This window comes from Diorhabda carinulata, chromosome 9 (genome assembly GCF_026250575.1).
Source record: "Diorhabda carinulata isolate Delta chromosome 9, icDioCari1.1, whole genome shotgun sequence".
Lineage (NCBI taxonomy): Eukaryota > Metazoa > Arthropoda > Insecta > Coleoptera > Chrysomelidae > Diorhabda > Diorhabda carinulata.
In genome coordinates this window covers 4,712,676-4,729,229 of record NC_079468.1, presented here as the reverse complement: position 1 = coordinate 4,729,229, position 16,554 = coordinate 4,712,676, and the positions used below count along the sequence as shown (strand labels likewise).

General features: G+C 31.2%; 5 protein-coding genes across 5 annotated transcripts; 3 read left to right on the top strand and 2 right to left on the bottom strand.

Annotated features, from left to right (window-relative positions):
• Positions 1-971: 971 nt before the first annotated feature.
• LOC130897940 (actin-related protein 6) lies at positions 972-3,796 on the top strand. The gene is made up of 4 exons (XM_057806929.1): positions 972-1,383; positions 1,434-2,285; positions 2,341-2,487; positions 3,290-3,796. Exons 1-4 carry the CDS (start codon positions 1,161-1,163, stop codon positions 3,721-3,723), a joined length of 1,656 nt encoding a protein of 551 aa, XP_057662912.1. The 5' UTR covers positions 972-1,160; the 3' UTR covers positions 3,724-3,796.
• Positions 3,797-4,652: 856 nt separating this feature from the next.
• On the bottom strand, positions 4,653-5,465 carry LOC130897942 (FAD-linked sulfhydryl oxidase ALR). Its single transcript, XM_057806931.1, has 3 exons — positions 5,252-5,465; positions 4,982-5,184; positions 4,653-4,923 (listed from the first exon to the last, which is right to left on the bottom strand). Exons 1-3 carry the CDS (start codon positions 5,360-5,362, stop codon positions 4,758-4,760), a joined length of 480 nt encoding a protein of 159 aa, XP_057662914.1. The 5' UTR covers positions 5,363-5,465; the 3' UTR covers positions 4,653-4,757.
• Positions 5,466-6,354: 889 nt separating this feature from the next.
• Positions 6,355-7,548, top strand: LOC130897941 (mediator of RNA polymerase II transcription subunit 29-like). The gene is made up of 4 exons (XM_057806930.1): positions 6,355-6,844; positions 6,924-6,985; positions 7,096-7,180; positions 7,282-7,548. The coding sequence occupies exons 1-4, from the start codon at positions 6,653-6,655 to the stop codon at positions 7,492-7,494; spliced, it is 552 nt and encodes a 183-aa protein (XP_057662913.1). The 5' UTR covers positions 6,355-6,652; the 3' UTR covers positions 7,495-7,548.
• A 3,349-nt stretch (positions 7,549-10,897) lies between these two features.
• LOC130897943 (stress-associated endoplasmic reticulum protein 2) lies at positions 10,898-11,842 on the bottom strand. Its single transcript, XM_057806932.1, has 2 exons — positions 11,610-11,842; positions 10,898-11,276 (listed from the first exon to the last, which is right to left on the bottom strand). The coding sequence occupies exons 1-2, from the start codon at positions 11,691-11,693 to the stop codon at positions 11,166-11,168; spliced, it is 195 nt and encodes a 64-aa protein (XP_057662915.1). The 5' UTR covers positions 11,694-11,842; the 3' UTR covers positions 10,898-11,165.
• A 902-nt stretch (positions 11,843-12,744) lies between these two features.
• Positions 12,745-15,887, top strand: LOC130897939 (vacuolar protein sorting-associated protein 33B). Its single transcript, XM_057806928.1, has 2 exons — positions 12,745-12,950; positions 13,004-15,887. Exons 1-2 carry the CDS (start codon positions 12,799-12,801, stop codon positions 14,649-14,651), a joined length of 1,800 nt encoding a protein of 599 aa, XP_057662911.1. The 5' UTR covers positions 12,745-12,798; the 3' UTR covers positions 14,652-15,887.
• The last annotated feature ends 667 nt before the right edge of the window (positions 15,888-16,554 follow it).

Genomic DNA, 16,554 nt, shown 5'->3' with positions numbered 1-16,554 from the left:
TGTGTGTATCTTGTGCCTGAATTTAATAATATAAGATACGCTTATGTATTAGTAGTGGATGGTTGAACATTCATAAGAGTTCAATTTTTGGCCTTTTTTAATAAACAGCCATTAATACTCTCAAGTTTGCTTTACTCATAGATTAAACTCAACTTTTCATAGAGCAACCTAACTAAATGTTAAAATCCCGCCATTTGATAAACAAATGCTTTTGCTCTAGTTTTTGTGTGGTTTGTGAACTTCATTGTTCGATTTTAGAATTATTATTTATTTATTATTTCCAATTTTATTGCGACATTGCTTCTTAAAGATTTGGTTCGAAAATAACTATAACAATATTTTTTATAAAGTATATTGGAAATGAACAGGATTCTGACTAGTCTTGGTACCTTTCAACCTCCTCTAGGTTATCACTTTGCAACCTTAAAAAGTATTCACTCATGTTTTATAAACAAGAACGTAGCTGTTGAAACTAAAGTTGAAAAACTCCTGGAATATAAGCTAAAAACATACACAAATGTATTAAGATTCGTAAATTGCTTACTTGCAAACTGAGTAAAAGAAACTACAAAAATACTCAGTTTCAGCTGTATTAATTTCACTGAATGATATCTTAAAAGTATCTATGGAATCTTTTTAACACCATCAAACAAAAAAGCAATTCAAAACAACTCTCACTAGCCGAAAAAATCAAGAAAAGCTAACACAGGTACATAGGAGAAACTAAATTGTTTACCCCACGATCGGCAGTTTGACTACGGTCGTTGTGGTCGCAAGCGACCATGAAAATATTCATTTTTTGATGGCATTGGGATATTATAAGTACTTTTGAAGCATTCTTGTGGAGCACCACCAAATATTTTACTATCGCGTCCGAAGATATTTTGATTTTACTCCAATGTAAATTAGTTAACCACTCCACTAAAAAATTCAATGACTTACAAATGATAACATAACCTCTTAAGGCTTTTGTTTTATTTTTTCTGTTTTGTCAATAGTTAATACTTATCTCAAAGCTGCAGAAGCTGCATTTGCTTACCCCACGACGGCCATTTCGTAACCTCTTCATATACTCTGAAGTTTGCTCTAACCTTACAAAAAGTTCTTTACGAGCAGAAAAATTGTAAATAGATTTTCATGACTACATATATATTTTTACAATGAGTGAACCAAAAATGTATTCGAAAATTACTGATAAAACGAAAATGAAGCGTCGTAGAAGTAGCGCTAATATAGAACCTAGTCCAAAACGGGAGAGTATGTCCGCTTTGATAGTCGATAATGGAGCATATAATATTAAAATAGGATTTTCTAAAGATAAAGTTGATCTTATACCTAACTGCATCATGAAAGCAAAATCTGAGAGGAAACGATTATTTATAGGTATATAAAAAATGTTCCTTTTGTTTTGATTTGATTAATTTTTCTCGTAGGTAATCAAATTAATGAATGTAGAGATTGTTCAGGGTTGTATTTCCTTATGCCTTGTGAAAGAGGATATATTACAAAATGGGATGTACAGAAACCAGTGTGGGATCATATATTTAGTAAAAATTTATATCCAGTAGAAGACAAACCCGTAATAATGACACAACCATTATTTAACTTTAAATCTATTCAAGATTGTACTGATGAAATATTCTTTGAAGAATATGAAGTTCCTGCTATGTTTAGGCTAAATCCTAGTGATTTAGCTACCTTGAGATACACAGAAGAACATAATTTATCAGAAAATGCTTCTTGTATTATTGTTGACTCAGGGTTTAGTTTCACCCAAGTTGTCCCTTATATTAATGGAAAAAAATATTTGAGAGGAATCAAAAGACTGAATGTAGGTGGAAAATTATTAACAAATCACTTGAAAGATCTGATTTCCTATAGACAGTATAACGTAATGGAAGAAACATATGTCATAAATCAAGTAAAAGAAGATACTTGCTATGTTGCAGAAAATGTTATACAAGAATTGAAACTAGCTGCCAACAAACGAAATAATGAAATTGTGAAAAATTATGTTTTGCCCGATTTTAATAATATTCGTAGAGGTTACATACAAGATCCAAATAATGTAAACCAGAAGGAAATAGAGGAAAATTGCCAGATATTACGTTTAAATAACGAACGTTTTGTGGTACCTGAAATTCTTTTTCATCCTTCTGATATTGGAATGAAAAGTATGGGTATTGCAGAAGCTATTGTAAAATCAGTTTATTGTTGTCCAAAAAATCAACAAGAAGATTTAGTCAAACATGTAGTTCTAGTTGGTGGAAATTGTAAATTTCCAGGTAAATTTAATCAAAATACTCCATTTTTTTTCATTTATATAAAAAAATTCTTCAGGTTTTAATGAGCGAATGTATGCAGAACTACGATCACAGTTGCCTCAAGAATGGGAAATATCTGTGTATTTACCAGAGAATCCTATAACTTACAGTTGGGAGGGAGGAGGCGCCTTATTAAAATTCCCCAACTTTAAATCATTTTTAGGTAAATTGGTATTTTTTTATATATAAAAAAAAACAGCTCAACAGGCTTTATTGGTCCAAGGCTTGGAGTTGCTTTACTATTTTCCTCCTTTTATTTTTATTTATGGCTGCATAACACTAGTTCTCTATTCCTACTATTTCTAGATTTTCTCTACATGCTTCTATCCTTTTTTTCTCTGGAAGACCTCTTTTTCTTTTCACTCCTTCTCCTCTTAATAAAGATCTCTGCATTTATTCTGGATTGTTGACCTTTAAACGAGATTTTATTAAAAACTTGATTACCCCCTTTGCAAGCAACATTTGAAATATTTGAATATTTGAAATATGTATGTTGTTTGTTGTATTCTGGCCCTCAATTTCTGAATATTTTTTGTTTTTATACTAAGTTACAATGTCCGAAACAGTAAACAGTGTTTTCAGTAATCCTACTTTTAACACGTTGAATGCTAAGGAAATTTTCACAATTTTATTTAATCACATTGTATCATTAGAAATACTAATTTGAATATAAAGTTATCACTGAATATGAATGAATGAATAGAATATGAAGGCCTTTTCCAAAAAGTTCTAGTCCTTACTTAAATTATGTAAAAAAAACTCCTCGGGGAGGTTAATTATGAGTTATTTTGAAGTTGGCAGTCAAAGTGTTGAATAATATTTTATATATTTCCTTACATGAATGTATTTGAACCAATTCGAATTATTTTAGTACTTATTTTTTTGTATGTGAAATTTAATAACAAATTTGACAATGATACATTTTAGATATTTTCTTTTTTCTATTTACAACTTGCATGTTTTAGTAACAAAATCTGAATATGAAGAGCTTGGCTCTACTATCATACAACAGAGATTCAACAATTGGATGGTTGATAATTCTGAACACAAAGAAGAAACAAAAAACGTTGTTGAAAATTTCAGTTATTTGGATACAATTAAAGGGAAATCAATATTCGGTAAACAAGATGCAAGTAATAATGATTTAAATCCAGGGGACAACAAAATTGGTAACACCACAATAACAGATAAACATGAATCTATAAATTCTGATATATTACTTGACACTATGGAAGGATCTGAACATAACCAAGAAAATTTTATCGGTGAAAGTGATAGATTAAAAAGGGGCTCACAAAAAAATTTTGGTAACAAAGATTCTTTGGAAGAGGATGCCGAAGAGGATAAGTTATTTGATTCACTTGAACTCTTTCCGTTCGGTACTGATTCGTATTTGTAAATAATTTATATTGCATGGAAAGTACTTGGATAATTTGCTGGTGAAAATTTTTATAAAAAGTTTTTTTTAAATACTCTTGATTTTTATTAGTCATTAATATTTGAACAAATTCTTCTGTGGTTCATTGACCAGCGATTTTATTATGACCTAAAAACGATTTACTTTTTACTAACTGAGATGCAAATGTAAAATCTGGAGGAAACAAAATTTTCCTACTAGTAGAGAATCTCTCCCCGTTGTCTCCAATATAAAATGCATCAAACTTGTCTTTTTATCGCCCAATGTCACTTCTGTTTTAGAGCCATGGATCAATTGATAAGTTTTAAAATCACAGTACAGTAAACTTCCATGTACAAACAAATGCTTCACAATATTGAGAACAGAGAAGATACAAAAAAATTAGCATATATGCAATTCTAATGATATCAGAAGCTTGGGGAAACCTCAAACAGACGAGGTATTTGCTGTTATGAAAAGTAGACGTACGATACTCAATGGACGCCACAGGAATCTGTTCGGAAACTAGAGCTGCCATAACGGCCTAAATGGTATGCTTCAGACTAGTGCTAAAGTTAAAGAAAGTCTTATAAGAACTGATGAGCTACAAGCTAAACTGGGATCTGCAAATCCACCAAACAGCAGAGATGGAAAGATAACTGCATGAGACAAGCTAAGGCACAAATACACAAATATATAGCCCTTTTGCATTTCCTACCAAACAACTGCTCTAGACATGGTCTCTAAGACTCCATCTCCACAGTATGGGCATCATGGACGACCTAGAGTGCTGCAGGTAGATGGAGAAGGATTAAATTGCGAACCACATCATCTATGAGTGCCCAGCTCTCACATAGATGTGGTAGAAACACTTCTTACAGCTTGCCTAATGACCAAGCCGAAGCGACTGATTGGATTTTCAAAGGACAACATTCTATGACACAATAAAACATATGTATATATATTTTCTAATTTCAATTATATATATCACAAAATATTTGACTTCTTAAAAACTATTATGGTTCTCTTATTTAAACCTAATAATCACAAGAGCCATCTGCCCAACCATCTCTCCATCGCTCATTTACCTTTGAGCAGTCGAAAATTTCTTTACCTATTTTAACATTTATCTTGTTATGTAATTTACATAACCATTGACTCAATTCATCTTGAGATTTCGTTTGTGGAGGATCTATTTTTAATCTAAAATGTAATGAAACATTGTTAAGTTTTATATTTTAGTTTATGTTATCTTACTTACTCATCTCTTAAATCTTTAGCACAATGATCGCATGGGTAAAATCTAGCAAAATGTGCAAAAAATTCTTTCATTGAACATTCATCTTGAAGTGTGGGTTTCGTTGGATATTTAGCTGCCATTGTATGAAGTAATCCCCAAGATTTATTACCCAATCCATCTTTATCTAATGGACAATCTTCTCGTATTGGTTTTTCCTCATTTCCCTAAAATAGGTAGAAGCAATATTGATTAAATTGATTTTGAAAAGTTTTGATCATAACTTTTACTCACATTTTTTTGACTATTCTCTTTGGATTTCTTTGTGGCAGATTTCACATAATCCGAAAATCTAGAACATTGCCTACATTGCTCATTGTCTAATGGTGATGGATGACGAGACATATTATATGCTGTAACACATTACAATTGCCCAACCTTTTAATTTGTATTATTTAAAAAAAAAATTAAAAATTTATTGACTTCTTGAAATTTGAATAAAATGAAGTTAGGCTCAGATATGTCAAAATTTGCACGTGTTATTGACTTGTTATGTAGCACTATTTATTTTGAAAAATTGTTGCAAGTAACATTTGACTATATGTGTGATTATGAATTTTTAGTGTAGAGACAAAATTTTAAAAGGAGCTTTACGGAAATTCTGAACGTGTTAATTTGATCATAATCTAAAAATCAGTTTAAACCACAGATATCGACTTTTTTCATGTTTTATAGGTGGCGTTTACCGAAAAACTTCGGCTTAAACCATAGATGTCTATGGTCATACATACAAAGTAAGGGCTCAATCAGATGGCGTAGGTCATGACTATTGCGGAATGGCGAGAGCCAATCAGCTCCTTGACGCATGCGTCACGACATGAAAGTTCATGACGCATATTTTGCTCCGCATTTAATCCGCTCCATGTGAACATATTGAGCCAGACAATTCCGTAACAAGAGATGCGTCGAAGTGCTGATTGACTCTCTCCGTTCTGCAATAGTCGTGTTTAAACGTTATCCAACGAATTCTAACCAGAAGATACACCAAAAAGAAGGTCAACTTGTACGTAAATCTCGACAACACAAATTAAGTTCTGCCACCTACCAAGCATGAGGCTAGTGTAATAAAAATGTGTCATTACTGCCAATGTCATTTGTCAAACAATGTGGGTTCCTCTATGATCTGTTTCTTTTAAGCTAGATTATGATCGATAGTTAACTTAATCTCGAGTTGTAAAATTGTTCGAAAAGTAATCCCTTTCACTATTATTCGGAGTAAATAGCCATATGATATTATTCCTACTCTGATAAATCATGGATAAATGAGGGGTTGCTTCTTCTTTTTTACATTAAAATTTATTAATCTCTATGATCTAGATTAATAGACTATTGGTTTTGAAGTTTAACGCTGCAGCAATTTAAGATGGCGTTCTAGGCGAAATTTTGAGATTTGACGCTTTAAACTAGTGTCGGATATCAACATGAGAAGACACCTTAAAGTAAACCATATAAACTACTGGTTGATTAAACATAACGAGAAAGCCATTTGAGGGTGTTATTGTTGATATAGAAACCAGTACTTTCATTTAGTTTAGGTGAAATAAGGAATATAACTTTTCTAATTACTATAGTTTGTTACTTTCTCATAAAAATTTGTATTTTTTCTCTAATTTACGTACCAATCGTAATTTCAATATGATGAATATTCTGCTTCAACAACAACAGCAGCAGCAGCAACAACAACAGCAAAATCCTCAACAACCCCTTATGCAACAGCAAATTCAACAACCCCAACCACAGCAACAGCAGCCGCAACAACAACAGCAACCTCTAGATAATATTTCCAAAATAAAATCATTGATTGGACCATTACGTGAATCTCTTTCTGTAAGTCTCTAAGTAGCTTTACCATTGGAAGTTATGAGTGACAATAAATTTATATTTCATGTTGCGAATTCGTTTTTAGAACACAATAAAAACTTCTGCTCAAACTCTAAACCAGAATAGTCAAGTAGATGTAGGCTCACAGTGAGTATAAAATGAAGTAATTGAATTTTAACATATTAACAAAACTTTTTTTTGCTTTAAATTATTCCGCTGCTCATAACTTTTATAAAGGAACAAAATTATTATTTTAGGAAAGGTGTTGATGTTCAAATACCTCGTTTTGATAAAAACTTGGAAGAATTTTATTCCATTTGCGATCAAATTGAACTCCACTTGGTAAGATATTTTTATTTTATTGAATAAGATAGAGTTGATCCTTCTTGAGCTTAACAGATAATGATGAATCGAGTTTTAGTATGAATTGTTTATATTTCCAGAAAACTTCTTTAAAATGTTTGTCTCAACAAGAAAGCAGCAATAGGTTTCTAAATCTACCTGTAGCACCAACAAAAACTGAAAGTTTAGGTCTTAATGACAATACATTAACATATCCTCAATTTCTTGCAACAGCAACTGCGCAAGTTTCTTATACTAAAGAAATCCATGACACTTTGGTAGCGGCAGCTCAAAATATATCTCCATCGGATTGACCAATTCAAAATTATTGTAATTAAATTATTATATTGAAGTCTGAATTTATAGAATTTGTTTTATTGCAAGAAAACCGTCAAAATGCAGCAAAATGATAAATGTTATGTGTATAGTAATTTGTAAATTCCCTGTGAGGGATTATAAAAAAGTAGACATTATTAAAGTTATCATTATTAGTCATCTTAAATCACTGTAATTTATATCAAATTATAAATTATTGTAGAATTGGAATTTTTGTTTTTATTATACCTAACAGTACAAAAATTAAGTACTATTGCTAAGGGATTTTATATTTCACAATTTTTATGAAAATATTCTTTAGTAAATAAATTTGAGGATATTATATTAATCTTGATTAAGTGAAATATATAACAAAAGCATGATCTTTTCATTTATATAACATCATACACATCATCTCAGAAAAAAATTCAAAGGCTGATCTCTCTAGGTATTGCAGAGACAATGTGAACCTACCCCACCACAGCCTTAGAAGCGTTACTAAACCTGCTACAGGCTAATCCAGATAGTAAAATTACCTAAGAATCTTAGAACTGATAAAGGTAGAAAGCAGCGACAAACCAATGGATCAAATTCATAGCATGATGAACCAAGATCTCATTTGAAGTGGTAATTAACGACCGTCAATCACGGGTCAATAAAGCAAGCTCGAAATGTATCTCTCTGGTACACAGGCGGTTGGAAGTTAACGCAAGGAGCTGGATTTGGAAATTCTTTACCAAATTGCAAGCTCTTTATACTACTAGGAACAGTACTCACCATTTATCAGGTAGAGTCGCCAGCAATAAACAAATAAGGAGGGTTTGGATAGAAACCTCTTAAAAAGGACATTCACATTATCACAGATAGCCAAGTGGTCCTGAAAGCTATTGAGAGCACGTTCAAACTTGTGTGGGAGGGTGAACAAACTCTAAAAATATTAGCTAACAGAAACAAAGTAACCCTAGTGTTGCCACTAGGGTATACTAGGCAATGAAGAAGAAGATAGCCTTGCCAAAGTATGAAAGAAATACGCGGGAACTTATAATTTCCATATTTTGAAAGATACTACTGTGGCCTCATGAGGAACCACATCAATAACAAACTGAACGTATAGTTTAAGAATCAGCTTGAGTCTTACTGGGGAAACACTCCAGATCCAAGACAATTCAAAAGATTCATAATCCTATCAGCTAAGAAGTCTGAAGAACAGGCAATGGAAACATTAGAGTAATTACTCTGAGAATGTCCTGTACATTTCGCTAAAAGGCTTAAGTATTAAGAAAGTGGGACACAAAAACCGTGAAAATACCCTCCTTTGGGAGGAGTTTACTCATTTTGGAAGTAGAACAATGTATTGTGGAGTCTTGTAAAAAATATATTCTAGGTATAGCTACATAGAGCAACAATATTGCGATTCATTGTTAAGTGGGAATCGTTTTATAATTTGTTCTTTATTTCTCAACATTAAAAAAATGCGACATATTGTAAGTAGATCGAAAAAAATTGAAATTTTCGTATTTTTCCGAACGGTTCAGGTAAATGATGGTTGTGGACCTTTTTTATAAAAATATAATCTATTTTAGAAAAAGAAAATAAAACAGAAAACCGTATAAAGGTTATCTATGCAGAAAACGTTCTTTAGAACCACGCTAGTGCACGTTACCGACCTCTGTGTCACCTGTTATCCAATTTTTTTACTACCGCGTTCCCTATGTTGGGTATAAGAAATCATACCCGAACCTACCGGGTAGGCAACAAAAAACGCAGCCACGAACCACATAAAACAATCATCATTTCAGACATATCGGTTTCGGTATTATAAACCCTCTCTATACATAATCAAGGAAGTATCTATTGGAAACTAATCATTTGAAAAATAGCCCAGTCAATTCAATTACTTCATTAATTTTTATCACATTGTCTACTCGTATTGGGCCTGTCATATCCGCAACCCGTTATGCGACTCGCATAGATAAATTAGACCTATTATTTATCAGCCTCAATACTTTTACTTATTCTACGATTCACGATTTTATCGCCATCTACCAAGCGATGCTAGAAACTATAAATAGTCTTCTCCATGTAATTTGCTAGAGTGTATGATTGGTTACCTCTCCTTAAGGGTGAGACTAAAAATTTATAATCAATTATATTCAAATCTGATATTTATTAAAAGAGCTATCTAATCAAATCATAAAGTACCCTCCCCGTACGAAATTCGAGCGAAATAGGAGATAAAATATTTTTTTTGATAACAAAATTTGAAAAAATGGCATACTCTGAAAGTATAAAAAAACACGTGGTGTCATGTATTTTCTCATGGAGATTCCGAAAATCACATCAGTTTTTGAGTTTGAGTAATGGTCTCTTTTCATAGTAAATAATTAATAACAGTAGGTCAAAACGTCAAATTTTTACCTGTTATTTTAAACGGATTTTTATAGAAATAAAAAACTTATCTATATATAATACATATTAGGCCTTATGAGCTCATCACTTTAAGTCTTTCCACAGTTTTTCTCAAATTCCTTTTGGTCATTACTGCATTTCACCAATTCTCTATCCTTCTATCGTTTAGGGCTCTTTTCACCCACTTATTTTCTTCCATTCCGGCTATATGCCTGAACTAACGCAGTCTTTTTGCACTTATTATATAACCGATCTCTGCCTGTCCATATAAACTTACAATCTCTGCATTCGTTCTTTTAATAATAAAATTCCTTCATCCCATCCCAAAAAATAAATCCAACAAACGTCTCTTTCTCTCTCTGATCCATGTTCTGAATTTATTATTCAAGTTTTGCTCTTAATTGAAAATGGTCAATAGGAGATTGAATATATCATATCCGTAGATAAGCTAAATTTAAATAATTCCATTATCAAATTAATAGACTTTGACTAGCTCTAATCCTACAATGCTATGGCAATTAATAGATTAGAATAATGGTTTCCCTATCTTCTGTAAGACTTCTTTATATACATCTAACCATTTTCTAAGTGGACGCCCTCTTTTTGCGCTCGGTCCACTCATTAAGGGCTCGTTTCACCCAATTTTCGTCCATTCCGACTATATGCCTCAACCAACACAGTCTTGCCATTATTATATATTTGATCTCTGCCTGACCATATAAACTTTTAATTTCTGCATTCTTTCTTTTTCTCCAATCACTTTGCTCCACACATATCCTTCCAAAAATATTTCTCAACACTCTTCTCCATGTATTTAGCCTGTTTTCCTCTTTATATTTCCTAATGATATTAATTGGAGTTTAGCCCAAGAATTTTTTTAAGCAATGATAAATACACATAGTACAAAAACGTCTTTCTGAGTGTTAGATAGTGAAAATGTTAAGAAATTTTGAAGCAGTGTAAGGAAATTGGAGATAGAAATAAATACTAGTATTTCAAAAATTACATTATATTCAAAAAATAGATTCAGTTACATAAATGCAAATGATGACATTGGAATGGTAAAATGTTTAAAAAGTTTACAAAATTAAAGTTTCAAGTGCATATAACTGAATATTTGTAAAATCTAAAGACATTACAACAAATATATACACATACTTTTTTATAAAAAAAAACGGCATGGTAATAAGTTGAAAAAAAAATTATATTAAAGCCCCAATTAGATAATTTTATGATGAAATTGGTTAATATACACTTATTTTTAAGCCAAGCGAATAGATTGAATTATTTGAAAAACAGCTGATCCGCATACAACAAATACAAAGAGTGCCAGAAGCCATGGTCCCACAGTTGGCCCATCTTGGTTTGGTTTCTGCAAATAAATTTATATACCTAATTATAAATTTACAAGTACATCCAAAGACTGTTAATAAGAAATATGTATGCAAGATTGATTTGGATAAAAAAAATTTTTTTCAAAATCCTAAAATATGTACTCTCTAAAATCAAGTAATACTTTATGATCTTATCTTATTCAAACACGTCATTGAAGTGGTTTTTGTTTATACAATTAATTCCATATGGTTGATATAATATGTTATAAATCCAGAATAAATTCAACAAATTAAACTGTTATTTTAATGATGTGGTTTTAGTGTATTATGTTATAAGTTTTCTTGTATACAATATGGTAAGTTGTACTTACAGATGTTTTGGGCACATTTCCTCTTAAAGTGACATTCTTCATGGCTTTTTCGTTTGCAATACGCATTCTTTGTTTAGGTGCCATAATGTATAGTATATTTCTTCAAAATTTAAAGGAACAAAAAGAAAACGACGTTTTTAAACTTCACGTCTTTCTCTCTAAGAGTCCGATTCAAGAGTGAAAATAACATCAACATTTAGTGACAACGACACCAATTTTAAATGACAGAATTATGACAACACATCTTTCTAATAACGTTGACGTTTGACTTCTATTGTAAAGCGTGGCTTAATAGTAATTAATCGACCTCTTTTTGGTTATAAGTTTTCTTTTTCTAAGTATATGAGTAAAACAGCTATAGATACTCAATCGAGAAAAGCAATTCTTTCAAAAGAAAGCCACTAATCACCTGTCAAAAATGTGTGTGTTCCGAATTAACCCACATTACTTTTTAAAATCATGTCAAAACGACAATCAAGATCTCTCAGTAATTTTGACATTATTTGAAATATAATTATTTGATATATCTTCCAAATGTAAGTGTTAATTCTGCAAAAAAATTTTTTGTAACTTTTAAATTTTGTGCAACTAAATTAAATGAAATGGCTGAAGAGCCCGTTCCGGCGCTTATGGATCTTGATTGGTCCGATTTAACATATTACCAACATCCTCCATGTATGCATAGTTTGTGGTACGTCTTTACAATAGTTAATTTAGTTTGGGATCCCGTAAAAGACGCAATAAACCAATTATTGGAAATGCTTGGCCTTAGTGAAGGTGGTGGTGGTGGCGAAGGCGGCGGAGAAGGCGGCGGCGAAGGTGGTGAAGAAGGTGGCGAAGAAGGTGGCGAAGAAGGTGGCGAAGAAGGCGGAGAAGAAGGTGAAGGAGAAGGTGAAGGAGAAGGTGAAGAAGGCGAACAAGAAGAAGGTTAAAATTAATTGAATGTGAAACTATTTAACTCATAAATAAAAATGCTGTGATATTTGCGACTAATTTATTAAAAATTAAATAATTTTTAAAAAAATCATACAATTAAAAGGAAATTTTATATTAGCAAATAGTATACTATTTAGTAGGTAACCACAATTATTAAGGGTACATATTAAATAAAAAGAAGATTATGACGTTTATCATTAGGTTATGTGTACTTTGTGTTTTGAACACAAATTTTTTAAAATTTTGTATAAAAATGGAAGTGTCAAAAAAATTATCGTCACTACAAGAAATTTCAAAAGCTCAATTCTCTAGAATCTTAAACTTAGTCTCGAGCAAAAAATTTTTAATAATAGAATCATCTTTAATAAGACCATTAGAAAAAGTTTGTGGTGTGAAATGGTTAAAGTACGTACTGAATCGTTTTTTTTTTCATTATCCCGTAAACGTGTGATTTGTAGGGGAAATGGCGTAGAAAAAATATTCAAGTTGGAGTCAATAAGTCCAAGTTCTGAAGGAGCTTGTATGTTTTATATGATATATTCAGATATTAGACTCTTTAAACAAGTAGTGTGCCAAATACGATCTCAAGTTGACGATATTGAGAAAGCAGTAAAAAATAAATTTCATATTATTGTGATACCATCTTATAACTGTTCATATGAGAACGAATTAGAAGAATTAGGTTTACTCCACAGTGTTATAAGGATACATATGTTTCAGTGGATGCCTATTTATTTAGATGTAGGGTTGCTCAGTTTAGAGATTCCAAACATATATAGTTCATTATTCGTACATCAGAATTTAACATATCTACCTGTATTATCAAAATGTTTGTGGCAGCTGAGTTTTGTTATTGGAAAACCTAGATTTATTGTAACACTTGGTCAATATTCAAAATCATTGTTATCTCAGTTTGACCAGTACTGTGAAGATAAAGGGGAAAGTGATAGATTGGAATCTGATTTTGGGGCATTGATAATAATGGATAGAAACATTGATTATACTAGTGCATTACTCACACCAGGTACATACGCTGGATTACTAAGTGAAGTATATACAGTCAACTCTGGTATTTGTGAGAAAAAACAAGAGGATCTAAAGAAACTAGATGAAAAGTGCAATCCCTTACCAGAAATGCAACCGATAAAATTCTGTTTAGATAGTAAAAAAGACACAATTTACTGTGACATTAAAAATAGATTCTTCACAGAAGTTACTTCAGTTTTGAGTCATTTGACAAAAGAGTTAAGGACAGAAACAATGAATTCTAGGGAAATGGCATTAGATGAAATAAAACATTATGTACAAACTCAATTACAAGCAGCTAAGACTAAAAAAAAGGACATAACAAACCATTTACTTGCAGCTGAAAGTATAATTAATATACTAGGGCCCAGATATGAAGTTCAAAAGTTTATAGAACAAAATATTATACAGGATACTGAAAGAAGTTCTAATTTGAATTACCTTGAGAAACTTTTAAATACTGAAAATGATAAATTGTTAACTTTAAGGTTATTTTGTTTATTATGTCTTTTTCAACCATTAAGTGAAAGCGAAATTAAACAGTTTTGGTTAAAATTTCTCTATCAATTCGGATTCCATTATGGGTTTGCTTTTTACAATTTGATCAGTGCTGGTTTTGTTCCAGAACCTGTTAAAACTAGTTCTACATTAAATTTACATGGAAAATTAAAAATTCCAAAATTTACTTCAAGCAATTATCATTTAAATGCAAAAAATATGAAACAAATACCTGCCGACCCTTCAAAAGTCAATTTCAAGTTTCCCACATGTGCTAGTTATGTTTTCGCTGGTTGTTACATACCTTTGATAACCCAAATAGCTGGTATGATCTTGAATTCAGTCCCCAAGGATGAAATTAAAGCAAAACTGGAGGTTTTAGGACCATTGTTGATAGTCGATAAAGGATATCCTTTACAATCAAGGGTAGTTCTTATTTATATAATAGGAGGAGTTACATATGCAGAAATAGCTGCTTGTAATTTATTAGAGACTCTAACAGGAGCTCAGATATATATTTTGAGCGATAGAGTAATATCTGGTAATGATTTAATGCAGGCTATTTTGGATTATCCTAAATAAGCTCTCTGTTTATATATTCTCATTTTTTTAATTTAAAAGAACTAAAAGAGAAAATATATGACTATATTTTAATCTATATCTACTTTCATAACTATTTTGTCCATTATTTCTTTATTGATATACATACTTAAATTTAAATCATTTTGTTCATCCATGGCATATATGGTAAAATATTCTTTTATTAACATTTTTCTTTTTACATATGTTATAGCAACTTAGTACATATTTTTTTTAATAGAAAAAAATCTAATCAATTTTCAACTGACTTGCTTTTAGTTCTGATTGGGTGTTTCGATATCGGTGATTCATAGATTCGTTCGACATTATAATGAGACTGCACTGACGAGGACAGGGCACAAGTCGGACAATTAGTCTTAGATGACTGTTTTATAGTTATGCAGACTTTACAACCGTCGCCATATAGCTGTTCAAATCCGAAATAGTCCAGAAGTTTGTAACTTTAACGTAAGTTAAAAAGACGGTTGAATGAAGTGGGCTAATTTCTTAGGTGGCAACAAAGGTCCTAAAACTCTACATAGATCATGGTATAGCAAGATTAGCATTCGATCGGGAGCATCGAGTTTGAATAAATTTGTAGTCATGTTTTATTGAGTGAATGAGAGGGAAATAATGTGGAGACAGATATCAACAAGCAAATTTCACTGAAACTATCATTTAGTGAGAGACTACCTTAATTAACTAGTGACCACGACCGCTACATATGAATCTGATACAAAATGTCGGGGACTACCGGAGAAAAAGGCGTTTCGAAAAATAAATCCAGTTTCTAATAATATCGAAAAGTTTAAATTGGCGTTGGAGGACTGGGAGAATTTTCCCCAAGAACTTATCGACAATATAATTCAAAGCATGAGAAATCATGTATAAACTGTAATTAGAGCCCGCGGAGGTTTTTTTTCTAATTTAACAGATTGTAGTTTTAAAGAAAACAGTTCCTTTTCAATCTTTATAATATTGGTTCTAATTCTTCAAGAATTAGGATAAAGAAAAAATTGAATTTTTTTTATTCCAGTAATTGTGTTTGTATGTTTATAATCTAATTTAAATCTTTTTAAACTTTTTAATCACTTAGTTAAGAAGAGGGTTTATTAATTTTTTTTGACTGGGCAATGAAGTGACAAAATTATTTAATTATTTATAAAAAATATAAATATATTTTTACAATGTTGTTATTCAGTTTATATTCTAATTATAATATAAAACTGTTTCTCTCTAGTTTTTTATTTCTAATTTCTCAGTAATTTCTATAGGGAAATCGACAGAGTTGTGATTTTGACTATTCAGTGGAAATCCTCCTTAAGAAGAACGGTTCCGAAAGATTCAGAACTCCGTCTATTTTTTTTCGATTTAAATTCCAATAAAAGATTATCAATATACAGTATGTCTCATTTTTCTATAGATTTTCGAATATAGCCCCAATTGCAGAGCTTTATCAAATTTTTTTCTTTTACGGGCAGTAATAAATATGAATCTAAAGGTTGTCCCATTTTTTTTATTTACGAAATTTTATTTTTCTAATTACAAGTGAGTAAAAAATGATCATTGTTATCATTCGCAAGCTTCTCCATATTTAATTTGATCTACAATAGGACCGTCTCAAGTTTATTTGGTTAATAATAGTTCAATTTGATTGAGTTTGATTCTCACTCTACTTATTAAAATCGATCAGTATCAATACAAGTCGTACATCGAGAATGTTATAAATTGTTTGTTTAGTTTTCAAAATTACTAAATTCTAGATATCCAGAGCGTTGTAATATAAAGTTAGAGACCTCCAAAAAATAGTATTTTGTTTTTCGGTTATAACTTGTAAAGTAAAAACATTTTTACAAAAATATCGTTAAAGAGTATCGTACCATCATTATTTTAAATTTTTCCCATA

What these genes read in the sequence shown, in the direction of transcription:
- LOC130897940 (XM_057806929.1), top strand. Translation starts at nt 1,161, where the DNA reads ATGAGTGAACCAAAAATGTATTCGAAAATTACTGATAAAACGAAAATG. An exon ending in TGGAAATTGTAAATTTCCAG is followed by an intron (nt 2,286 to 2,340) that starts GTAAATTTAATC and finishes AAAATTCTTCAG; the next exon opens with GTTTTAATGAGCGAATGTAT. An exon ending in CAACTTTAAATCATTTTTAG is followed by an intron (nt 2,488 to 3,289) that starts GTAAATTGGTAT and finishes TGCATGTTTTAG; the next exon opens with TAACAAAATCTGAATATGAA.
- LOC130897942 (XM_057806931.1), bottom strand. Translation starts at nt 5,362, where the DNA reads ATGTCTCGTCATCCATCACCATTAGACAATGAGCAATGTAGGCAATGT. An exon ending in AAGAGAATAGTCAAAAAAAT is followed by an intron (nt 5,185 to 5,251) that starts GTGAGTAAAAGT and finishes TACCTATTTTAG; the next exon opens with GGAAATGAGGAAAAACCAAT. An exon ending in GCTAAAGATTTAAGAGATGA is followed by an intron (nt 4,924 to 4,981) that starts GTAAGTAAGATA and finishes ATTACATTTTAG; the next exon opens with ATTAAAAATAGATCCTCCAC.
- LOC130897941 (XM_057806930.1), top strand. Translation starts at nt 6,653, where the DNA reads ATGATGAATATTCTGCTTCAACAACAACAGCAGCAGCAGCAACAACAA. An exon ending in CATTACGTGAATCTCTTTCT is followed by an intron (nt 6,845 to 6,923) that starts GTAAGTCTCTAA and finishes ATTCGTTTTTAG; the next exon opens with AACACAATAAAAACTTCTGC. An exon ending in CAAGTAGATGTAGGCTCACA is followed by an intron (nt 6,986 to 7,095) that starts GTGAGTATAAAA and finishes TTATTATTTTAG; the next exon opens with GAAAGGTGTTGATGTTCAAA.
- LOC130897943 (XM_057806932.1), bottom strand. Translation starts at nt 11,693, where the DNA reads ATGGCACCTAAACAAAGAATGCGTATTGCAAACGAAAAAGCCATGAAG. An exon ending in GAAATGTGCCCAAAACATCT is followed by an intron (nt 11,277 to 11,609) that starts GTAAGTACAACT and finishes ATTTATTTGCAG; the next exon opens with AAACCAAACCAAGATGGGCC.
- LOC130897939 (XM_057806928.1), top strand. Translation starts at nt 12,799, where the DNA reads ATGGAAGTGTCAAAAAAATTATCGTCACTACAAGAAATTTCAAAAGCT. An exon ending in TGTGGTGTGAAATGGTTAAA is followed by an intron (nt 12,951 to 13,003) that starts GTACGTACTGAA and finishes TGTGATTTGTAG; the next exon opens with GGGAAATGGCGTAGAAAAAA.